Consider the following 17,048-nt stretch of genomic DNA (forward strand, 5'->3'; position numbering starts at 1 on the left):
TTCATTCCGGTCATTGGCAGCAGAGAACTGGAAGGAGAGGCGGCCGAAGGAGGAATTGGCTTTGGGGGTGACCAGTGAGATATACCTGCTGGAGTGCGTGCTACAGGTGGGTGCTACTATGATGACCAGCAAGCTGAGATAAGGGGGAACTTTACCTAGCAGGGTCTTGGAGATGACCTGGAGCCAGTGGGATTGGCGACGAGTATGAAGCGAGGGCCAGCCAACGAGAGCGTACAGGTCGCAGTGGTGGGTAGTATATGGGGCTTTGGTGACAAAATGGATGGCACTGTGATAGACTGCATCCAATTTGCTGAGTAGAGTGTTGGAGGCTATTTTGTAAATGACATCGCCGAAGTCGAGGATCGGTAGGATGGTCAGTTTTACGAGGGTATGTTTGGCAGCATGAGTGAAAGATGCTTTGTTGCGAAATAGGAAGCCAATCTTAGATTTAACTTTGGATTGGAGATGTTTGATGTGAGTCTGGAAGGAGAGTTTACAGTCTAACCAGACACCTAGGTATTTGTAGTTGTCCACATATTCTAAGTCAGAACCGTCCAGAGTAGTGATGCTGGACGGGCGGGCAGGTGCAGGCAGTGATCGGTTGAAGAGCATGCGTTTAGTTTTACTTATATTTAAGAGCAGTTGGAGGCCACGGAAGGAGAGTTGTGTGGCATTGAAGCTCGTCTGGAGGGTAGTTAACACAGTGTCCAAAGAAGGGCCAGAAGTATACAGAATGGTGTGGAATGCTTAGAGGTGGATCAGAGACTCACCAGCAGCAAGAGCGACATCATTGATGTATACAGAGAAAAGAGTCGGCCCAAGAATTGAACCCTGTGGCACCCCCATAGACTGCCAGAGGTCCGGACAACAGGCTCACCGATTTGACACACTGAACTCTATCAGAGAAGTAGTTGGTGAACCAGGCGAGGCAATCATTTGAGAAACCAAGGCTGTTGAGTCTGCCGATGAGGATGTGGTGATTGACAGAGTCGAAAGCCTTGGCCAGCTCAATGAATACGGCTGCACAGTATTGTTTCTTAGCGATGGCAGTTAAGATATCGTTTAGGACCTTGAGCGTGGCTGAGGTACACCCATGACCAGCTCTGAAACCAGATTGCGTAGCGGAGAAGGTGCGGTGGGATTCGAAATGGTCGGCAATCTGTATGTTGACTTGGCTTTCGAAGACTTTAGAGAGGCAGGGTAGGATAGATATAGGGCTGTAGCAGTTTGGGTCAAGAGTGTCCCCCCCCTTTGAAGAGGGGGATGACTGCAATGTAAATCACTGCTTTCACATACTGATTTGCATCAGCTTGGATGAAGCATTCAGAAATTATATCATCCAAATGGCCATTATTACACCACAGTTTTTTTTTGTATTAGCTAAGTCTCAAACCATGATCATTAGGATATCCAGCGGTCAATGGTCATGTATCACTCCATTGCATGATAAGGTGTTAGTTGTGTATGCTTGCAATGAAAGCAGTAAAGCAAACAAGCAGAATCTTTACCTGCAACCTTTGCTTAATCAGTGAACACAAAAATGTGGTGCAATAGGTGAACAAAAAGCATCTATTTGCAGCATATATCAGTCCCATATCTAGGCTTACTGCAAAAAAAATCCCCTTATCAATCATGGGCAGAAGAGGTGCCAGTGGGTTAGAGAGATGCACTATGTAGGCCTCTCCAACCCTGCTCCTGGAGAGCTATCCCCCTGTTGGTTTTTGCTCCAACCTCAGTTCTAACTAACCTGTTTCAGTTGATCAACTAACTAATTATTAGAATCAGGTGCGCTATATTAGGGTTGGAGCGAAAACCTACAGGATGTTAAATCTCCAGGAACAGGGTTGGAGGGCCTGGTATAGCTAAGAGTACTTTGTTGAGGGAAGTTTTATTACGACCAAGCTATGAGGAGTTCAGAGGCATTACAACAATTGATATTGGGTCAATGTCTGAGCGAAGAGACTGAACTACTGTAAAATCACCTATTTATTATCATCAATCTCAGACAAGCACTTAGCCTATTACCCATATTGTAAAGGACAATTGGCACATGCATGCATGGTACTTTAAATGATGTTGATACCAACAATTGCAATAGCCTAGCTGTGTTATATTTCTGCTATGTAATGTGTCACATATCTTTTGCTGGTTTGGTTGACCAGTATTACAAGGTTGAGTCAGACCTAGGTTTATTCGTTAGACCACTTAGTCCTGGTGTGGTCACATACAGAGTACATCAGGATCTGGTACCCTTCTTACAAATAATAAAATATTAATCTTGTGGATCAGAGTATTATTATGACAAGCATGAGTAAATGGCGTACAGTGTATCAGCCCCGTTATCATACCTTCCCTCTATCGCCCTCTCTGTTCTTTCTGTATATAGGCTACTTTTTACCAGTCACCACTCCTCTCCTCTTTCCATACTTGGCAATGCCTTACTTACTCCTCTCCGATTGGCTGCTTCAGAGACCGAGTAGCGTGACCCGGATATGCAATCGCCGCTTGTTTTCTCTGTCCCCCTTCCTTCCTGTACCCCGGTTGAGGAAGTGAATTCGCTGACAAGGCTGGGTTCAGTGAGGGAGGCGAAACAACATCTACCTGGTGGGGGTAAAAACAACAATAGCATAGACGAACAAGTCGTGCAAGCACAATACAACGAACGTGTAAAGCCATCGGCGAAAACATATTTGCCCTGCGAGATCGTCACCGAGCGCCGCAGACATGGTAAGGCCGCGGAGACGAGCTGGAGGAATGGGGATGGGTAGATTTTGGTGGGGCTACTAAGGGATATTAGCCAGCTACAGTAGCTAGCAGTCCTTTTATAGGAAGTGCTGTGTTGCGTTTCGAAAATGGCATAGACATGTATATACGCTACTCACAGTTAATTAAACGACCTATGATTGCTAATCCGAATTTCATTCTTAACTAGCCAATTTGTTGAAGTTGCAGGATGTTTTGGATTGAGAAACTAGTTTAGGGATTAGAGACTAGGGTCTCGCTCTCGCCACCCCCTCCTCTTCCAGACACACACCCCATGGTTAAAATAGTACAAGCGCCGGGTTGCCTGTCGCTAAAATCGGCCTGCTCCGCCCATTCTCTCGCATGGATTGGAGGTGACGTGTAAACCACAATTCCCAACTTTTACTTGGCTTCAACAATGTGATTTACGTGTTCAGTAACTTTTGTTGACAACACTGGCAGTGTAACTTTGTATAACACGTTTTACACCACTTATCCACCGTTTTGCGCAATAATGTAACTAACTTTTAAATACTAATAGGAAAGAATATTCACACATCAAACATCTTTGAATTTTAAGCTTATTGTGGTGCACCTGGCGAAGGAAATTCAACCACCATTGTCACTTGTATGTCTATTTTCCAATTTCGCAAAATATTTTTAAATACCTCATGGATTTAAACATTTGAAGTAATGTGTGGCTGCCTTGTCAACTAGCAACATTCACACTGTTCTTCACCTCCAACTCCACTGGACTCAATAGTCCCCCTTTTATGAATGTCTCACGCTTGGAATGAATGTTTGATACAATATTCCTATAGTGGAGAGCAGATGGCTTGTCTCCCCAGCCACCCCCTGACTTCACCTCATCCATCCTGTTAGTCCAGCCTCACCGCCGCCTCTGGACCCCTGTGGCAATTGGTCCAGTGTTTACACAAGACCGAGCCGTTGGTAAACAGTGTCATGGAGCGCAGGTGTCGGCTGAACAAGACTATTTCATCTGCCCAGAACAGCCTAGCTACAACCCAAAAGTGTGAGAGAGGGCATGCAGTACATGATCTGAAAAGCTTGGCTGTATTCAGGAGAAAGCAGACTGAAGTTTGTTTAGGGAAAGAATGATTTTGGGTGTGTGATTCTCCTACAGCCAGCTGCTCTTATCTGGCTTGTAGTCTCTACCTTGGTTTCATCTGATGACTTGGTATTGATTCAAAGACATTGGGTTGGTATTTTATAGAATTTATCTGTAATGTATATTGGAATCTGTCGGTTGGTGTGTTTTGTTTATGAGAATCAGATGTTGTTTATGAGAATGACAGTAGGAGACTTTAGATTGGTCTCTACAGACAAACTGAGATATTGCCTAGTCTTTACATCTTTCAACATTGTGTTTCCTGCACTAGATAGTATTTTTAAGTACTTACTAGATTTCAGTTATTCTTGACTTTCATTATAATATGACTATAGTCGGAACTGCAGTAGTGCAGATTTGATGAGTGCGACTTGATTTGCTTCAGATATCTGCATTCCTCGGTTGAGTTCACACATACACAACAATCCCATGTCATTGACCGTTGTATTTTATTAGGTGGGAATCAAGGAAGATTCATGGGCTGTTGACTTTTCAGGTAGATGATCACATTTGTTTTGACTGAAATGGAAGTATTTTACAGTATAACTTCAATACAGCACAGAGATCATCTTGCCAGGCTACCCATCCACAACACTGCGACCAAACGCCATGCCCACTAACATATTGTCTCCACAATGAGTCAGGATTTTCTGTACTTCCTGACAGCTTATCAAATGTGAACACATTCAAACCATTCTGGTGGGTGTTTTGTACAACGCCCCTCACTTTGACATCAAGCTCGGACTGAATGTATGTAGCTAGTAGTGATGGGGGGTTGATATAGTTACATATCGGGATAATATTTTTGACGATATATTGTTTTGACAATATCGCAATATTATTTTTGCGCTAGTTGGCTGTACCTGCACCAAAACAGTATTTTTCCCTCAGCTTGTTCTCCATATTCTTTTTAAATAGGGAGCCAATTTGTTTACATCACTTTTATTTCCATGACTGATCAAAACTGGTTTTCTCATGGCTCTCTCTTGTCCCTCTGCAGCAGACATATAGTGAATATGTTTGGAACATCGAAATCACAATATTGAGTAGCATGCATATTGAATTGTGAGAATTGCAATACATATTGTATTGGCACCAAAGTATTGTGAAAATATAGTGAGTTCCCTAATAACTAGCGATAGAGCAGTGGAATTAAATTCAGTATGAGTCGCCAGGCAAGAGATCACCTCACAGACAAAAAAAAGTATCTGAAATGTTACTCTTGTTGCACAGCACAGCAGCGAGCTTCACTTACACACAATTCTCAGATTACACTGCCTGGGGTTGCTGAAAAGTTTCAATTTAAAGCAAAAGTTGTCATCGGTCAATCAGTGCTATTATATAGAAAGTTTAGCTCGCTTCATGTTGCCTGGGGGTCCAGAACATAATGTCATTAAAAATAATAATCCTTCATCAGTCAAAGCGCTTTGATTAATCTCCGTAATACAAAGATGACTTTGTTTTCACAGATGTATTGGTGAAGCGCAACATTTTTATGGATCCTCTCTGGCCTGCAGCTCCTTATCGTCTTGCCAAATCTCTGTCCTGTACATTTCTCAGTGGTTTCATGTTGTGGCTGGCCTGCCCTCCACGCTAATGTTCTGGTGCTCACCGCATAGTTTAGTGAGAGAAGAACACCATCCGGGAAGGCTCTGCTATGTGGCCTTGTCTGCTAGCTCAGCTTTTCCCTATTACCCACAATCCCCTCTGCCCCTGCTAGATCTCCTCAGTAAGTGAACAGACAGGGAGCTTGTGGAGAGACCGACTGATGCCATGACTCAATCCATATTCATCCTTTCTGAAGTTCAGTTCAATCACACTCATTTATATGGGCTTGTCTGACAAAGTTGAACAGGCCTGTATTAAAAAAGACAAGTCTGAGCCCTGAGGTGTTACATCAAGGAAGAACTGCCTTATGACTTCCTCAATGTTGGTCTCCCAGGGCACATCTCTGGCCAGTTGTAAAAGACTAGGACAGAATCACCAAGCCAGCCATTTAGTTATCAACAATCAACTGAGACAAATTAGACAATTTCACATTACAGTGAATCCTCACTTGTAGCAGCAGATTATTGAGTTAATGGCTACTCGTTCTCCATGAATGAGTCATTTTTCAAATGAGCACTCTTTTCTTTCCTCACAAAGGTTTGTAGTTGCAGAGTTTTCTAGCAGAAAAGGCAGTGGAGTGAATTGTTGACATTTCTGTTAAGGGTTAGTAACATTTTCAGTTGCTGGAAACTTGTCTTCATTTATGAGCGCTCAAGCATTCAAAAAATGTTGACCTTTCCAGATACCATAAAATGACGGGCCTGTATCAATAACAGGATGATTAACAGCCTTGCCTTTATATGGTAACCAGTCACTGTCTTCCAACTACCATGGTTAGGCCTATCAATTTTTTTAAATCTTTGACCCAGTCAAAAGGTTTTTAGTGTTTTATTTTGCCCCTACAAGTAAACAAAACCAATGTTTTTAGCCAAGGCCCAGTTGTGGTTCTAGACGCTCCCTAAAGGAATCTGCCATGGGCGTGAACTTGTTGTGACCCACCAATGAGTCCAGGCCAATGATTTATATATACACTAGATTACATACTGGATGCTGTTTTGAAGCCACCATGCCTCCATCTTGGCACTCCCCCACCATAGTCATTTTTAAAAATGTAGGAAGCTATAGAAATGCATTTACTAATGTCTACATTTTGTTTTTGCCCACATTTATTATATTAAACACCTTAATGCATACTTTTATTATATTTTGTGAGCTAAACATGAAATACTGTAGAATTCCATTCATTCCTATGGAGGATTGCTTTTCTGAGGAGTGCTAATATGGCCAACCGGTAGCTTCAAAGCCTCTCCATTGCCAAAACATAGCATCAACAGACAGGGTTTATATACATCATTGGTCCAGACCAACTGCAGTTAGGCCCAGACCTAGTGTTGGCTACTAGATGGGTTTGTCACATGAACAACTAGGCTATTTGGAGGCAAATCCAGAACTTTGTCTCTCATGCCACTTAGTTTTGCTTTGATAAAGTCTCGTGAGTGAAACCATAAGCAGCTAGCTCCATGACTTTTGTAATTTCAGGATGTGTAGAGTTGGGCGGTATCTGGATTTTCATACCGTTCTGGGGCGTGAACTTGTGACCCACCAATGAGTCCAGCCCAATGATGTGTGTGTGTATATATACACTAGATGACATCTTGGATGCTGTTTTGAAGCAACCGTGCCGGCCATACGCATAGTTTTTGCAAAAAAGACCTTGCTTTTCAATTGTAAGCTCATTTAGCCTACTTGTGGCTTCCAGACCCTTGTCAATACACATCTGGACTCACCTGCTCCTGCTTTCTCCAGTTGTGCTATTTACAAACATGTGACTGGCTGAACTGTTCTGTGGAAGTACGGTAAGCTTCATAATGTGACAGGTGAAATGAAGAACGCAATCTGCTTTATATTCTAACATATTGCACAAGTTGACTGCAGGTATTTACTTAAAAAGTAGCTCCAAATATTAAAATGTTTGTAGCCTAGTCACGGCCTGGCCTGGCTTGGCTCGCCCCTGTCCTATCCACCGTAAGAAGGTAACATGCATCCGTCAATGGCTGCCCCCTCAGTCTGCTGGAGCTGTGTGAGAGGCTGGGAGCTTTGTTTGCTCTGTGTTCACTTCAATCTATTTTAGTTGATTCAATTGTGACAGTGATGCATTTTTTAAAAGTCAATTTAATCTCAAAAGAGGAATGAAAATGTACTGTTGAAACAGCTAGCCTGTTATGTTCCAAGACCCGCCTAAACTGTTGAGAATTTTTGTGCAGGGGTGAACTTTGCAAGGTTCAAATTTGCTTCCAATCAATGTAAAATGAACAGTGAAAAACACACATTTCTCTTGTGAAATGGACAAAAAAATGTAAAGTACAACTTGCTTTTAGACTTTCTTTTGCAGAACTAGGCCTATGCATTTTGTGTGTAGGAATGTGTATCAAAAGCTGACTCATTGTGTGTGTTTCAGAATGACCAGCAGCTGGATTGTGCTCTGGACCTGATGAGGCGTCTGCCTCCCCAGCAGATCGAGAAGAACCTCAGTGACCTCATCGACCTGGTGAGTTGCCGGTAGATGACAACCAATCACAGTCCTATACACAGCCCGGACTGTGATTGAAATCTCCCATAGTGCAACCAGATCTGAGAGATTAACCTGAATCGGACATAAATCAAACCACACTTTCTCCAGTGATCGTTCTCACCCTTTTTTTATGGTCATATCCATTCTTCCCTTCAACCCCAGTCTACTCCTCTTCCTTCCTTCTCCCCTTTGACACCTCTCTCCCCTGGGCACCAGCACTCTCCTTGACCGCCTCAGCCCGCTCCTATGTAGCTAGTTGTTAGCGGTCATTAGAAAAGCTGTCAATCACTCTACATGGGCCCATTTAGCCCCCGCCCTCTCCTTACAGTCACTCCTGGTGTTTGGGAATCCAATGAGCTCCCTTCCCATGTCCTCCTGTAGCACCACCCTTTCCCCCTCTCTACTTTTCTGCCCCCCCCCAACTCACTCTATTTCCTCTGTGATTCTACCTTCGACCCCTGTCTCCCCCTTCTGTCTGTCCCTGTCTCCCCCTTCTGTCTGTCCCTGTTCCCCCTTCTGTCTGTCCCTGTTCCCCCTTCTGTCTGTCCCTGTTCCCCCTTCTATCTGTCCCTGTTCCCCCTTCTGTCTGTCCCTGTTCCCCCTCTGTGTGTCTGGCGGTTGCCAGGTGTGTGGGGCTGTGTCCAGAGAACAGAGAAGGCATTGTGTCTGTGTGTTCTGATTAAGGAGTAGGTAGGAAGGGGGGGGGGGGGGGGTCCATGTCACTCTGAGAAGTTATTTGTACCTCTTTATCCCCTGAGACCCATTGATATCCCTTCAAATTCTTTCCCTCCTCTCCCTCCCTCTCTCATTTCCCACTTAGCAAGAAGGCGGAATGAGGGAAAAAAACAGCTTAACCTTATTTCCCCCTCATATTGATTCAAGGATATCATATGCCGGCATTCTCTTGTCTCCCTGCCTCATCTGTTTCTCACGCACATTATGCCCTCTCTCTACCCCTACTGTCTAGCCCAGCATAGTTGGCAACTGTTAAAGGTGGATTGAATTGCCAAAGACAACGTTCTTTTAGTAAATTTGCTTCCTGCTACCCCCAGCACCACCACCCTAGACACACACCCTTGTAATCAGTAGTCAGACTAAATTCAAGACTCAAACTATGTGAGTCATTGCTCTATTTATCTTAAATGGGCTTTTAGTGGGTTGATGCACAAATACATATTGATAGGTTTCAAATCATATTAGCTGTATATGAAATTGGTTGTTCGTAAGTTACTATGGTACCTGTTTAAATAAACAGTTTTGTGTATGATATTGTACAGTATGCTCAAAAAAAGTGCTTTTTGGAAATATAGTTGAAAGCGAGAGACTTATTTTAGTAAATGTTTTGGAGAACATTTGAATATTTGCATGTAAGTTTGCGAGAAGCTTTGTGTGTAAGTTTCTTGTTGAAAGTGTGTTTGTGTGATCATGTAGAGTACTATTGAAAGTGTGTTGTTGGAACATGTCGTGAAGGCTATCTCTCTCTCTCTGTGTGTCCAGGTGCCCAGTCTATGTGAGGACCTGCTCTCCTCTGTGGACCAGCCTCTGAAGATCGCCCGGGACAAAGTGGTGGGGAAAGACTACCTGCTCTGTGACTACAACAGAGATGGTGACTCCTACAGGTAAGACCTGACAGCCTGCAGCTCCTCTTTTACCGCCGTCCTTTCTTTCCCACATATCACTGTCATCAGGAACCATGCCTGGTATATAACAATTACTTCGAATTATTTGTTTGTCAAACATGGAAATATGACCACGCACACAAATGATAGAGCGACAACCCTTGATTTGGATTTAGTCTTGCTCATTCTTGTGTTCTTGTTTCTCAGATCCCCATGGAGTAATAAGTATGAGCCTCCCATCGACGATGGTGCCATGCCATCTGCCCGCCTGCGCAAACTAGAGGTTGAGGCCAACAACGCTTTCGACCAGTACAGAGACCTGTGAGTAATAGTAGTCCACTAGTGTTACTATCAAACCAGTACAGAGACCTGTTAATACCAGTAGGCCACCACTGTTACCATCAAACCAGTACAGAGACCTGTTAATACCAGTAGGCCACCACTGTTACCATCAAACCAGTACAGAGACCTGTTAATACCAGTAGGCCACCACTGTTACCAGCAAACCAGTACAGAGACCTGTTAATACCAGTAGGCCACCACTGTTACCATCAAACCAGTACAGAGACCTGTTAATACCAGTACAGAGACCTGTTAATACCAGTAGGCCACCACTGTTACCAGCAAACCAGTACAGAGACGTTTGCCTATCATTCTACCATAGTAATATCATTAACACATTATAAAACGGGAAGTTGGGATCCTCAATGTTGATTGGCCAAAACAGCATTCCAACCTTTTGTATGTCAGATGATATACCACGTCTATGACGCAAAGAAATAACCTGATAAAACCACCAATGATAGTCTTATTATCCATGCCCTCTGTGTTTGTTAGGTATTTTGAGGGCGGTGTTTCCTCTGTATACCTGTGGGACTTGGATCATGGCTTCGCCGGGGTCATCCTCATCAAGAAGGCCGGAGACGGCTCCAAGAAGATCAAAGGCTGCTGGGACTCCATCCATGTGGTGGAGGTGCAAGAGAAGTCCAGCGGACGGACCGCTCACTACAAACTCACCTCCACTGTCATGCTGTGGCTCCAGACGACCAAGACCGGGTCCGGAACCATGAACCTGGGTGGCAGTCTGACAAGACAGGTACTTACACTGAACAAAAATATAAACTCAACATGTAAAGTGTTGGTCCCACGTTTCATGGGTTGAAATAAAAGATCCCAGAAATGTTCCATATGCACAAAAATATTATTTCTCTCAAATATTGTGCATTAGTGAGTATTTCTCCTTTGTCAAGTTAACCCATCCACCTGACAGCATCATCAGTATTCATTTCACAGGTGCACCTTGTGCTGGGGACAAAAGGCCACTCTAATATCGTATGTGCAGTTTTGTGTCAACACAATGCCACAGATGTCTTACATTTTCATAGGGAGTGTGCAATTGGCATGCTGATTGCAGGAATGTCAACCAGAGCTGTTGCCAGAGAATTCAATTTTCATTTCTCTATCACAAGCCACCTCCAACGTCATTTTAGAGAATTTGGTAGCACCTCCACCTGCCCTCACAACCGCAGACCACGTGTAACCACGGCAGCTCAGGACCTCCACCTCCGGCTTCTTCACCTGCGGGATTGTCGGCCACCAGGACAGCTAAGGAAACCGGGTTTGCACACCCAAGGAATTTCTGCTCAAACTGTCAGAAAACATCTCAGGGAAGCTTATCTGCATGCTCGTCATCTTCCCCAGGGTCTTGACCTGACTGCAGTTTGGTTTTGTTACTGACTTCAGTGGGAAGATGCTCACCTTCGATAGCCACTGGCATGCTAGAGAAGTGTGCTCTTCACGGATGAATCCCAGTGTCAACTGTACCGGGCAGAGGACATATGGTGTTGTGTGGGAGAGCGGTTTGCTGATGTCAACATTGTGAACAGAGTGCTCCATGGTGGTGGGTTTATGGTATGGGCAGGCATAAGCTACGGACAACAAACACAATTGCATTCTTTCAATGGCAATTTGAATGTACAGATACCGTCGCAAGATCCTGAGGCCCATTGTCGTTCCATTCATATGCCGCCATCACCTCATGTTTCAGCATAATGCAAGGCCCCACAATTCCTGGAAGCTGAAAATGTTTCTTCTTCCATGGCCTGCATACTCACCAGACATGTAACCCATTGAACAGGTTTGGGATGCTTTGGATGGAAGTGTAGGACAGTGTGTTCCAGTTCCCGCCAATATCCAGAAACTTTACAGTCATTGAAGGGGAGTGGGACAACATTCCACAGGCCACAATCAACAGCCTGATCAACTCTGAAGGATATGTTGCGCTGCATTAGGCAAATGGCGGTCACACCAGATACTGACTGGTTTTTGATCCACGGCCCTACTTTTTGAAAAAATAATAATAATTAAGCTATCTGTGACCGGTGCAGGTCTGTATTCCCAGTCATGTGAAATCTGTAGATTAGGGCCTAATGCATTTTATTTAAATTGACTGATTTCCTTATGAACTGTAACTCAGTAAAATATTTGAAATTGTTGCATGTTTTTTTTTCAGTCTACATACTGTGGTGGGGGGGTTGTCCGCATGCTTTTGTGATCTGTGTCTCTTGGTTTACTTGTTGCAACATTCATATCTCCACTACTACTGTACTGGACTTTACAATACCCTCATCCCTATCTTTTCCTTCCAGATGGAGAAAGATGAGACAGTTGGAGAGTCCTCCCCACACATTGCCAACATTGGCCGCCTGGTGGAGGTGGGCAGAACTACACCTTATACATGCATGCCCTTATACACACTCACTCACTGACATATAGAGTTACGCACATGGTGGTTCACATGGATTCCTTAGCTGAAATAATTATACAGTGAACCAAGTAATACTTTAATGTATACAGTAATACTGTGTTTAGTTACAGTAAAATGACTGCAGTATATTGATATCACAAGATTAATGTTTGTATGTGAATGACTTTGTAACCTCAGGATATGGAGAATAAAATTCGCTCCACTCTCAATGAGATCTACTTTGGGAAGACCAAGGACATCGTCAATGGCTTGAGGTATGCAGGGGCACACACACGTCACATTGGTAGAAAGTCAGTGTGCGCATTCGACATTACAGATACCTTTAAAGGCGAGTTGAGATTGACTGATCTACAAATCACCTTGTATCCTTAATAGCTAATCAATATTATTTGTAGATCAGTCAGTCTCACAATTTACCCATGATACACCAGTTTTGATCAGGGATGGGCAACTTCGATGGGGGTGCGAACCACAATCTGAACTCATCGAGGGGCCCCACATTGCGAGCAAAACATCTTAGTGGCCCCCACTTGACAGCGGATAATACCATTTTTTTTTTTTTAGAGTTCATTCTGTGCAATTCTGCACATTTTGCCATAGGGTGGAGAGATTTTTTTTTTCTTCATATGATATCTGATTGACACTGACTAGCAAAATCAATAGGGGCCCCCTGGCTGGTAATTTGACCATGATGACAGTTTATCGGTCAGCTATATAAACTTAACTTAGCAATCATAAAATGGTTAGCTGACATGGCTAGTTGAGTGACATAACAAAACTAAAACTTCTGATGTACAACCAAATAAAAAACGATTCTAATTTGAAACAGTAAATTGAAATCAGAGTTCCTGTTTTTTTCTGGGGGGGATTGATCCGAGGGCCTTCAAAAGAGGTGCCGTGGGCCGCATCATTTGCCCATCCCTGGTTTTGATACTCATCTACTGCATTTTTTGTTTGACCTCTTTCACCCATACTCTTTTTTGTTGTTGTACTTTTACCCCATTTTCTCCACAATTTTGTGATATCCAATTGGTAGTTAGTCTTGTCCTATTGCTGCAATTCCCCTATGGACTCCGGAGAGGCGAAGGTCAAGAGCCATGCATCCTGCTTCTCGACACACTGCTCGCTTAACCCAGAAGCCTGCCGCACCAATGTGTCGGAGGAAACACCGTCCAGCTGGCGACTGAAGTCAGCTTGCAGGCGCCTGCCAGCCACAAGGAGTAGCTAGAGCGCGATGTGACAAGGAAAGACCGTCCGGTCAAACCCTCCCCTAACCCGGACGATGCTGAACCAATTGTGTGCCGCCTCATGGGTCTCCCGGTCATGGCCGGCTGTGCCTTAGACCGCTGCGCCACTCGGGAGTTCCTTCGTACTCCTTTTTACCCATGGCTGTATCTGTTAATGGGGATTTTCCCTCATTTTTCTCTGCCATATTGTGTTATCTGGTTCCCTTGTCATTTTCTGTGTTTTTCAGTTCTACAATGCCTACCCTGTTTTATTTCCATTTCCCCTATTCAATCCCATTTTCTTCCTGTTCCCTCTTTCATCCCACTGTCTCCTCTCCTCCTCCTCCTGCTGTCCTTCATCTCTGCTCTATATTCACTTGTCCTTCATTTGTCTGCCTGTCCCTCTCCTCCTCTTCCCTCCCTCTACCTCCTGCCCCCTCTCCACTGTGCTTTAGATCTATTGACTCTTTGCCTGATAACCAAAAGTACCGGCAGCTCCAGAAGGAGCTGTCTCAGGTCCTCACCCAGCGCCAGATCTTCATTGACTAGGGCCAGAGGTATCGTCTGGCATGGGACAACAGGCTGTGTGTGTCTGTGGCATTGGAGTGTGTGTGCCTGCGTGTGAGAGAGATTGGGCAAGTAATGTAGTGGCATGGTGTGGTTTTGTTTGTGGTGAATGAGTGGTTTCTCAGACAGTTGCAACCCCCTGACGTTTTCTCAAGGAGTGTTTGTTGCAGCTGTTCCAACATGGAGTTGCATGAGGAAGAGCCCTAGATTAATTTACCTGTCTAAACATTTAACATTGATTGCACCTCCTCTTAACAGTGAAAGACAGTGTGACATCCTCACCGCTTATTGTGTTTCAAAATTAATTTGCTGTTTTTCCATCTGTGTTTATCAGGCTTTCTACAGGGTGTCCACGGGTCCTTAAGTCTTTGTCTTGAATTAATGTATCTGATTTAAAGGCCTTAAGTCTTAAAATGTATAAAATTCAGTTTTCAAAGTTCTTACCAACTACGGTGGACATGACTACAGTGTTTCAGTTTTATATTGTGTCACTGCTTAATTGTTGCCACTACGAAGTTGAAAAAAAGAGAGAAAAAAATGGAACATCAAATAATGCTCCAGGTGCACTTTGAAGATGTTAGAGATCTAACCACGTGCTCCTCTGCGTGTGAGAGTCGGGACATTGCCAGAGATAGAGAGCGCAAGGTAGCCTATACAAGCTGATAAACACTAAGCCTGTACACCTGGTGACCTAGCGCAATGGAGTGTTGACTCTGTTTTATACAATAACAGTGCTGTATATTTGACTTTGGCACTTTTTCAAAGTGGTATTGAGTATCATTGTACTAAGCTGGTATTGAAGCCAGAATTCTGAACACTTAGTTTGTGATCTATCTAGCGATTAGCCCATTGGGGTAGCCTAAACAAATGCAGATGGGCAACACCATGTTTCAGCCATCGGTAGCTTAGCCGCTATGGTACTACATCCCTTAGGCTGGAGGAGAATGTTCATTGCTAAAATAGCACACCTGCCTGATAATATGATCCATGTAGGCTATAGCCTTTGGTGAAAATATTCCTTTTTGCCAAAATGGGCTCATTTCTGGAGAGGAATATTAGCAGGTGTGTGGTGCAAGCAGACCTTAATAATTGGTATTAAATTGCATTCCAAGTGGCTTTAAAAAGGTCTGCTGGCTGACCTCGGTCGTCAGGTGAATGGTGTTTCATTCGAAACTGGTGCGGCTGGCTTCGGGGTTAAGCGGGTGGGTGTTAAGAAGCGCGGTTTGGCGGGTCATGTTTCAGCAGATGCATGACTCAACCTTCGCTTCCCGAGCCTTTTGGCGTTGCAGCGATGAGACGAGATCGAAAAAAGGGGATAAAAATAACAATAATAATCTTAAATTCAACTTCATGGAACCTGCATATACCTTGTACCTAGGTACCTTATTTGCTTTCTGATAAACTCACTGCTACTACATCTATTCCTGAGTTTCAAATTGACCCCTGTTCCCCTTGGCACTCCTGTATATCTGAAACTATTGGATCGTTTTATGGTACTTGCCTCACCTTAGCATCTGTGAGACTGAGTGGAACTTTTATCATATTGCTTAGATGACAAATAAACATTCTACAGAAGTGCTTATGGGGTAGGTGTTGGGTTGATTTTGTAATCTATTGTATATTTAATCTGCCCCACTCACTCCTCCCTCCCTCTCTCCCCTGATAGGAGTGTTCAGACCCTGGCTGACAAATCGAAGCAGGAGGCTCTGAAGAACGACCTGATGGTGGCACTTAAACGCAAACAGCAAAGCTAGAGATGCTATTGTTATTTTTTTTCTGTCTCTTTCTCTCTGTCTGTTCCTCTCCACCTCTCCCGCCATCTTTTTTTCTGTTTGTATCTCTCCTTCCATCCCTGTATGTCTGTTTCAGTGCTGCGTACTTGTTCATTTGTGGAAAACAAAAAAAGGAGAAAAATGCTTAGCTTTTTATTCATTTTTTTTCTGAATTTTTTTTCATTTGCACGCATTGTTTTGAGGCATCTCATTCTCTATGAAGCCATTCACCTTCTCGCTCTCTCTGACTTGTGTTATGAATATTATGATAGTATTATGACGGTTAATGATAATCTTAGTGTGACGGCAATGTTTTTATCCCTATAGCGCTCTCACAGCTGAGTCAGTTTTGAATGAGTGACATCAGCTCTCCTATCCTCTGGTTAAGGGACGGGGTTGACGGACTGTTCTGTAGATGGGGAAGGCTGGGCATTCAAACATTACATTTTTACCAACATTTTATTACTTGCACCCATTATATCAAAGTGTCTATGCCACCACCTTATATCTGTATGGAAATATAGCTGTCAATATAACTGTCCATTTTCTGAGTGATGTATTGGCGGGAACGGAATGGGAGAGGGTGTCTCTCGATCTATTGTAAGGATTGGTCAACGGTTTGCTCTTTGTCCCACTCTATCCACATGCGTTGAGAGTCTGTGGGAGCATGGGATCTTGGGATGGCTAGATGGAGATGTAGACTGCTAAAACATGGGGATGGACTGTTAAATTCACTGTGTATACTCATGTCATTAACCCCCCCCCTCCTACACTGTGTATAACATTACGATTTGCATCCCTCTGTCTCTCTCCCTCCCTTTGTCTCTTTCTCTCTTTCACCCTTGTCTATGTTGGGGTTCACAGTTTGTCTTTTTGCGTCTTGACGGAAGCTTTTGACAGTTTCTGTTTTGGGGGGGGAATCTTTTGTTGTATTTTGTTTTAATTTTGTAAAGCTTATGATTCATATTGTATTAGAGCCTCCAACAACAATAAAAACGGTAAAAAGCTATCTTTATTGTCATTTTTCTTCTGTTCTGCATGTCCATCACTCACATGGATGAAATGTTTTGCTTCAGAGTGGTTTTAGGTAATGTAAAGATTATAAT

The 17,048-nt window shown here is 43.6% G+C and overlaps 1 protein-coding gene across 2 annotated transcripts; it reads left to right on the plus strand.

The window, feature by feature from the left end:
• Positions 1-2,510: 2,510 nt before the first annotated feature.
• Positions 2,511-16,951, plus strand: capzb (capping actin protein of muscle Z-line subunit beta). Of its 2 annotated transcripts, XM_029775262.1 has the most exons (9): positions 2,511-2,727; positions 7,878-7,967; positions 9,489-9,610; positions 9,818-9,931; positions 10,448-10,706; positions 12,259-12,324; positions 12,555-12,631; positions 14,059-14,160; positions 15,837-16,951. In XM_029775262.1, the coding sequence occupies exons 1-8, from the start codon at positions 2,725-2,727 to the stop codon at positions 14,150-14,152; spliced, it is 825 nt and encodes a 274-aa protein (XP_029631122.1). In that variant the 5' UTR covers positions 2,511-2,724; the 3' UTR covers positions 14,153-14,160; positions 15,837-16,951. The 2 variants fall into 2 exon arrangements, with proteins under 2 accessions (XP_029631122.1, XP_029631123.1); XM_029775263.1 differs by lacking the exon at positions 14,059-14,160 and having other exon boundaries at positions 2,513-2,727.
• The last annotated feature ends 97 nt before the right edge of the window (positions 16,952-17,048 follow it).

Source organism: Salmo trutta, chromosome 14, assembly GCF_901001165.1.
Source record: "Salmo trutta chromosome 14, fSalTru1.1, whole genome shotgun sequence".
NCBI classification, from domain to species: domain Eukaryota; kingdom Metazoa; phylum Chordata; class Actinopteri; order Salmoniformes; family Salmonidae; genus Salmo; species Salmo trutta.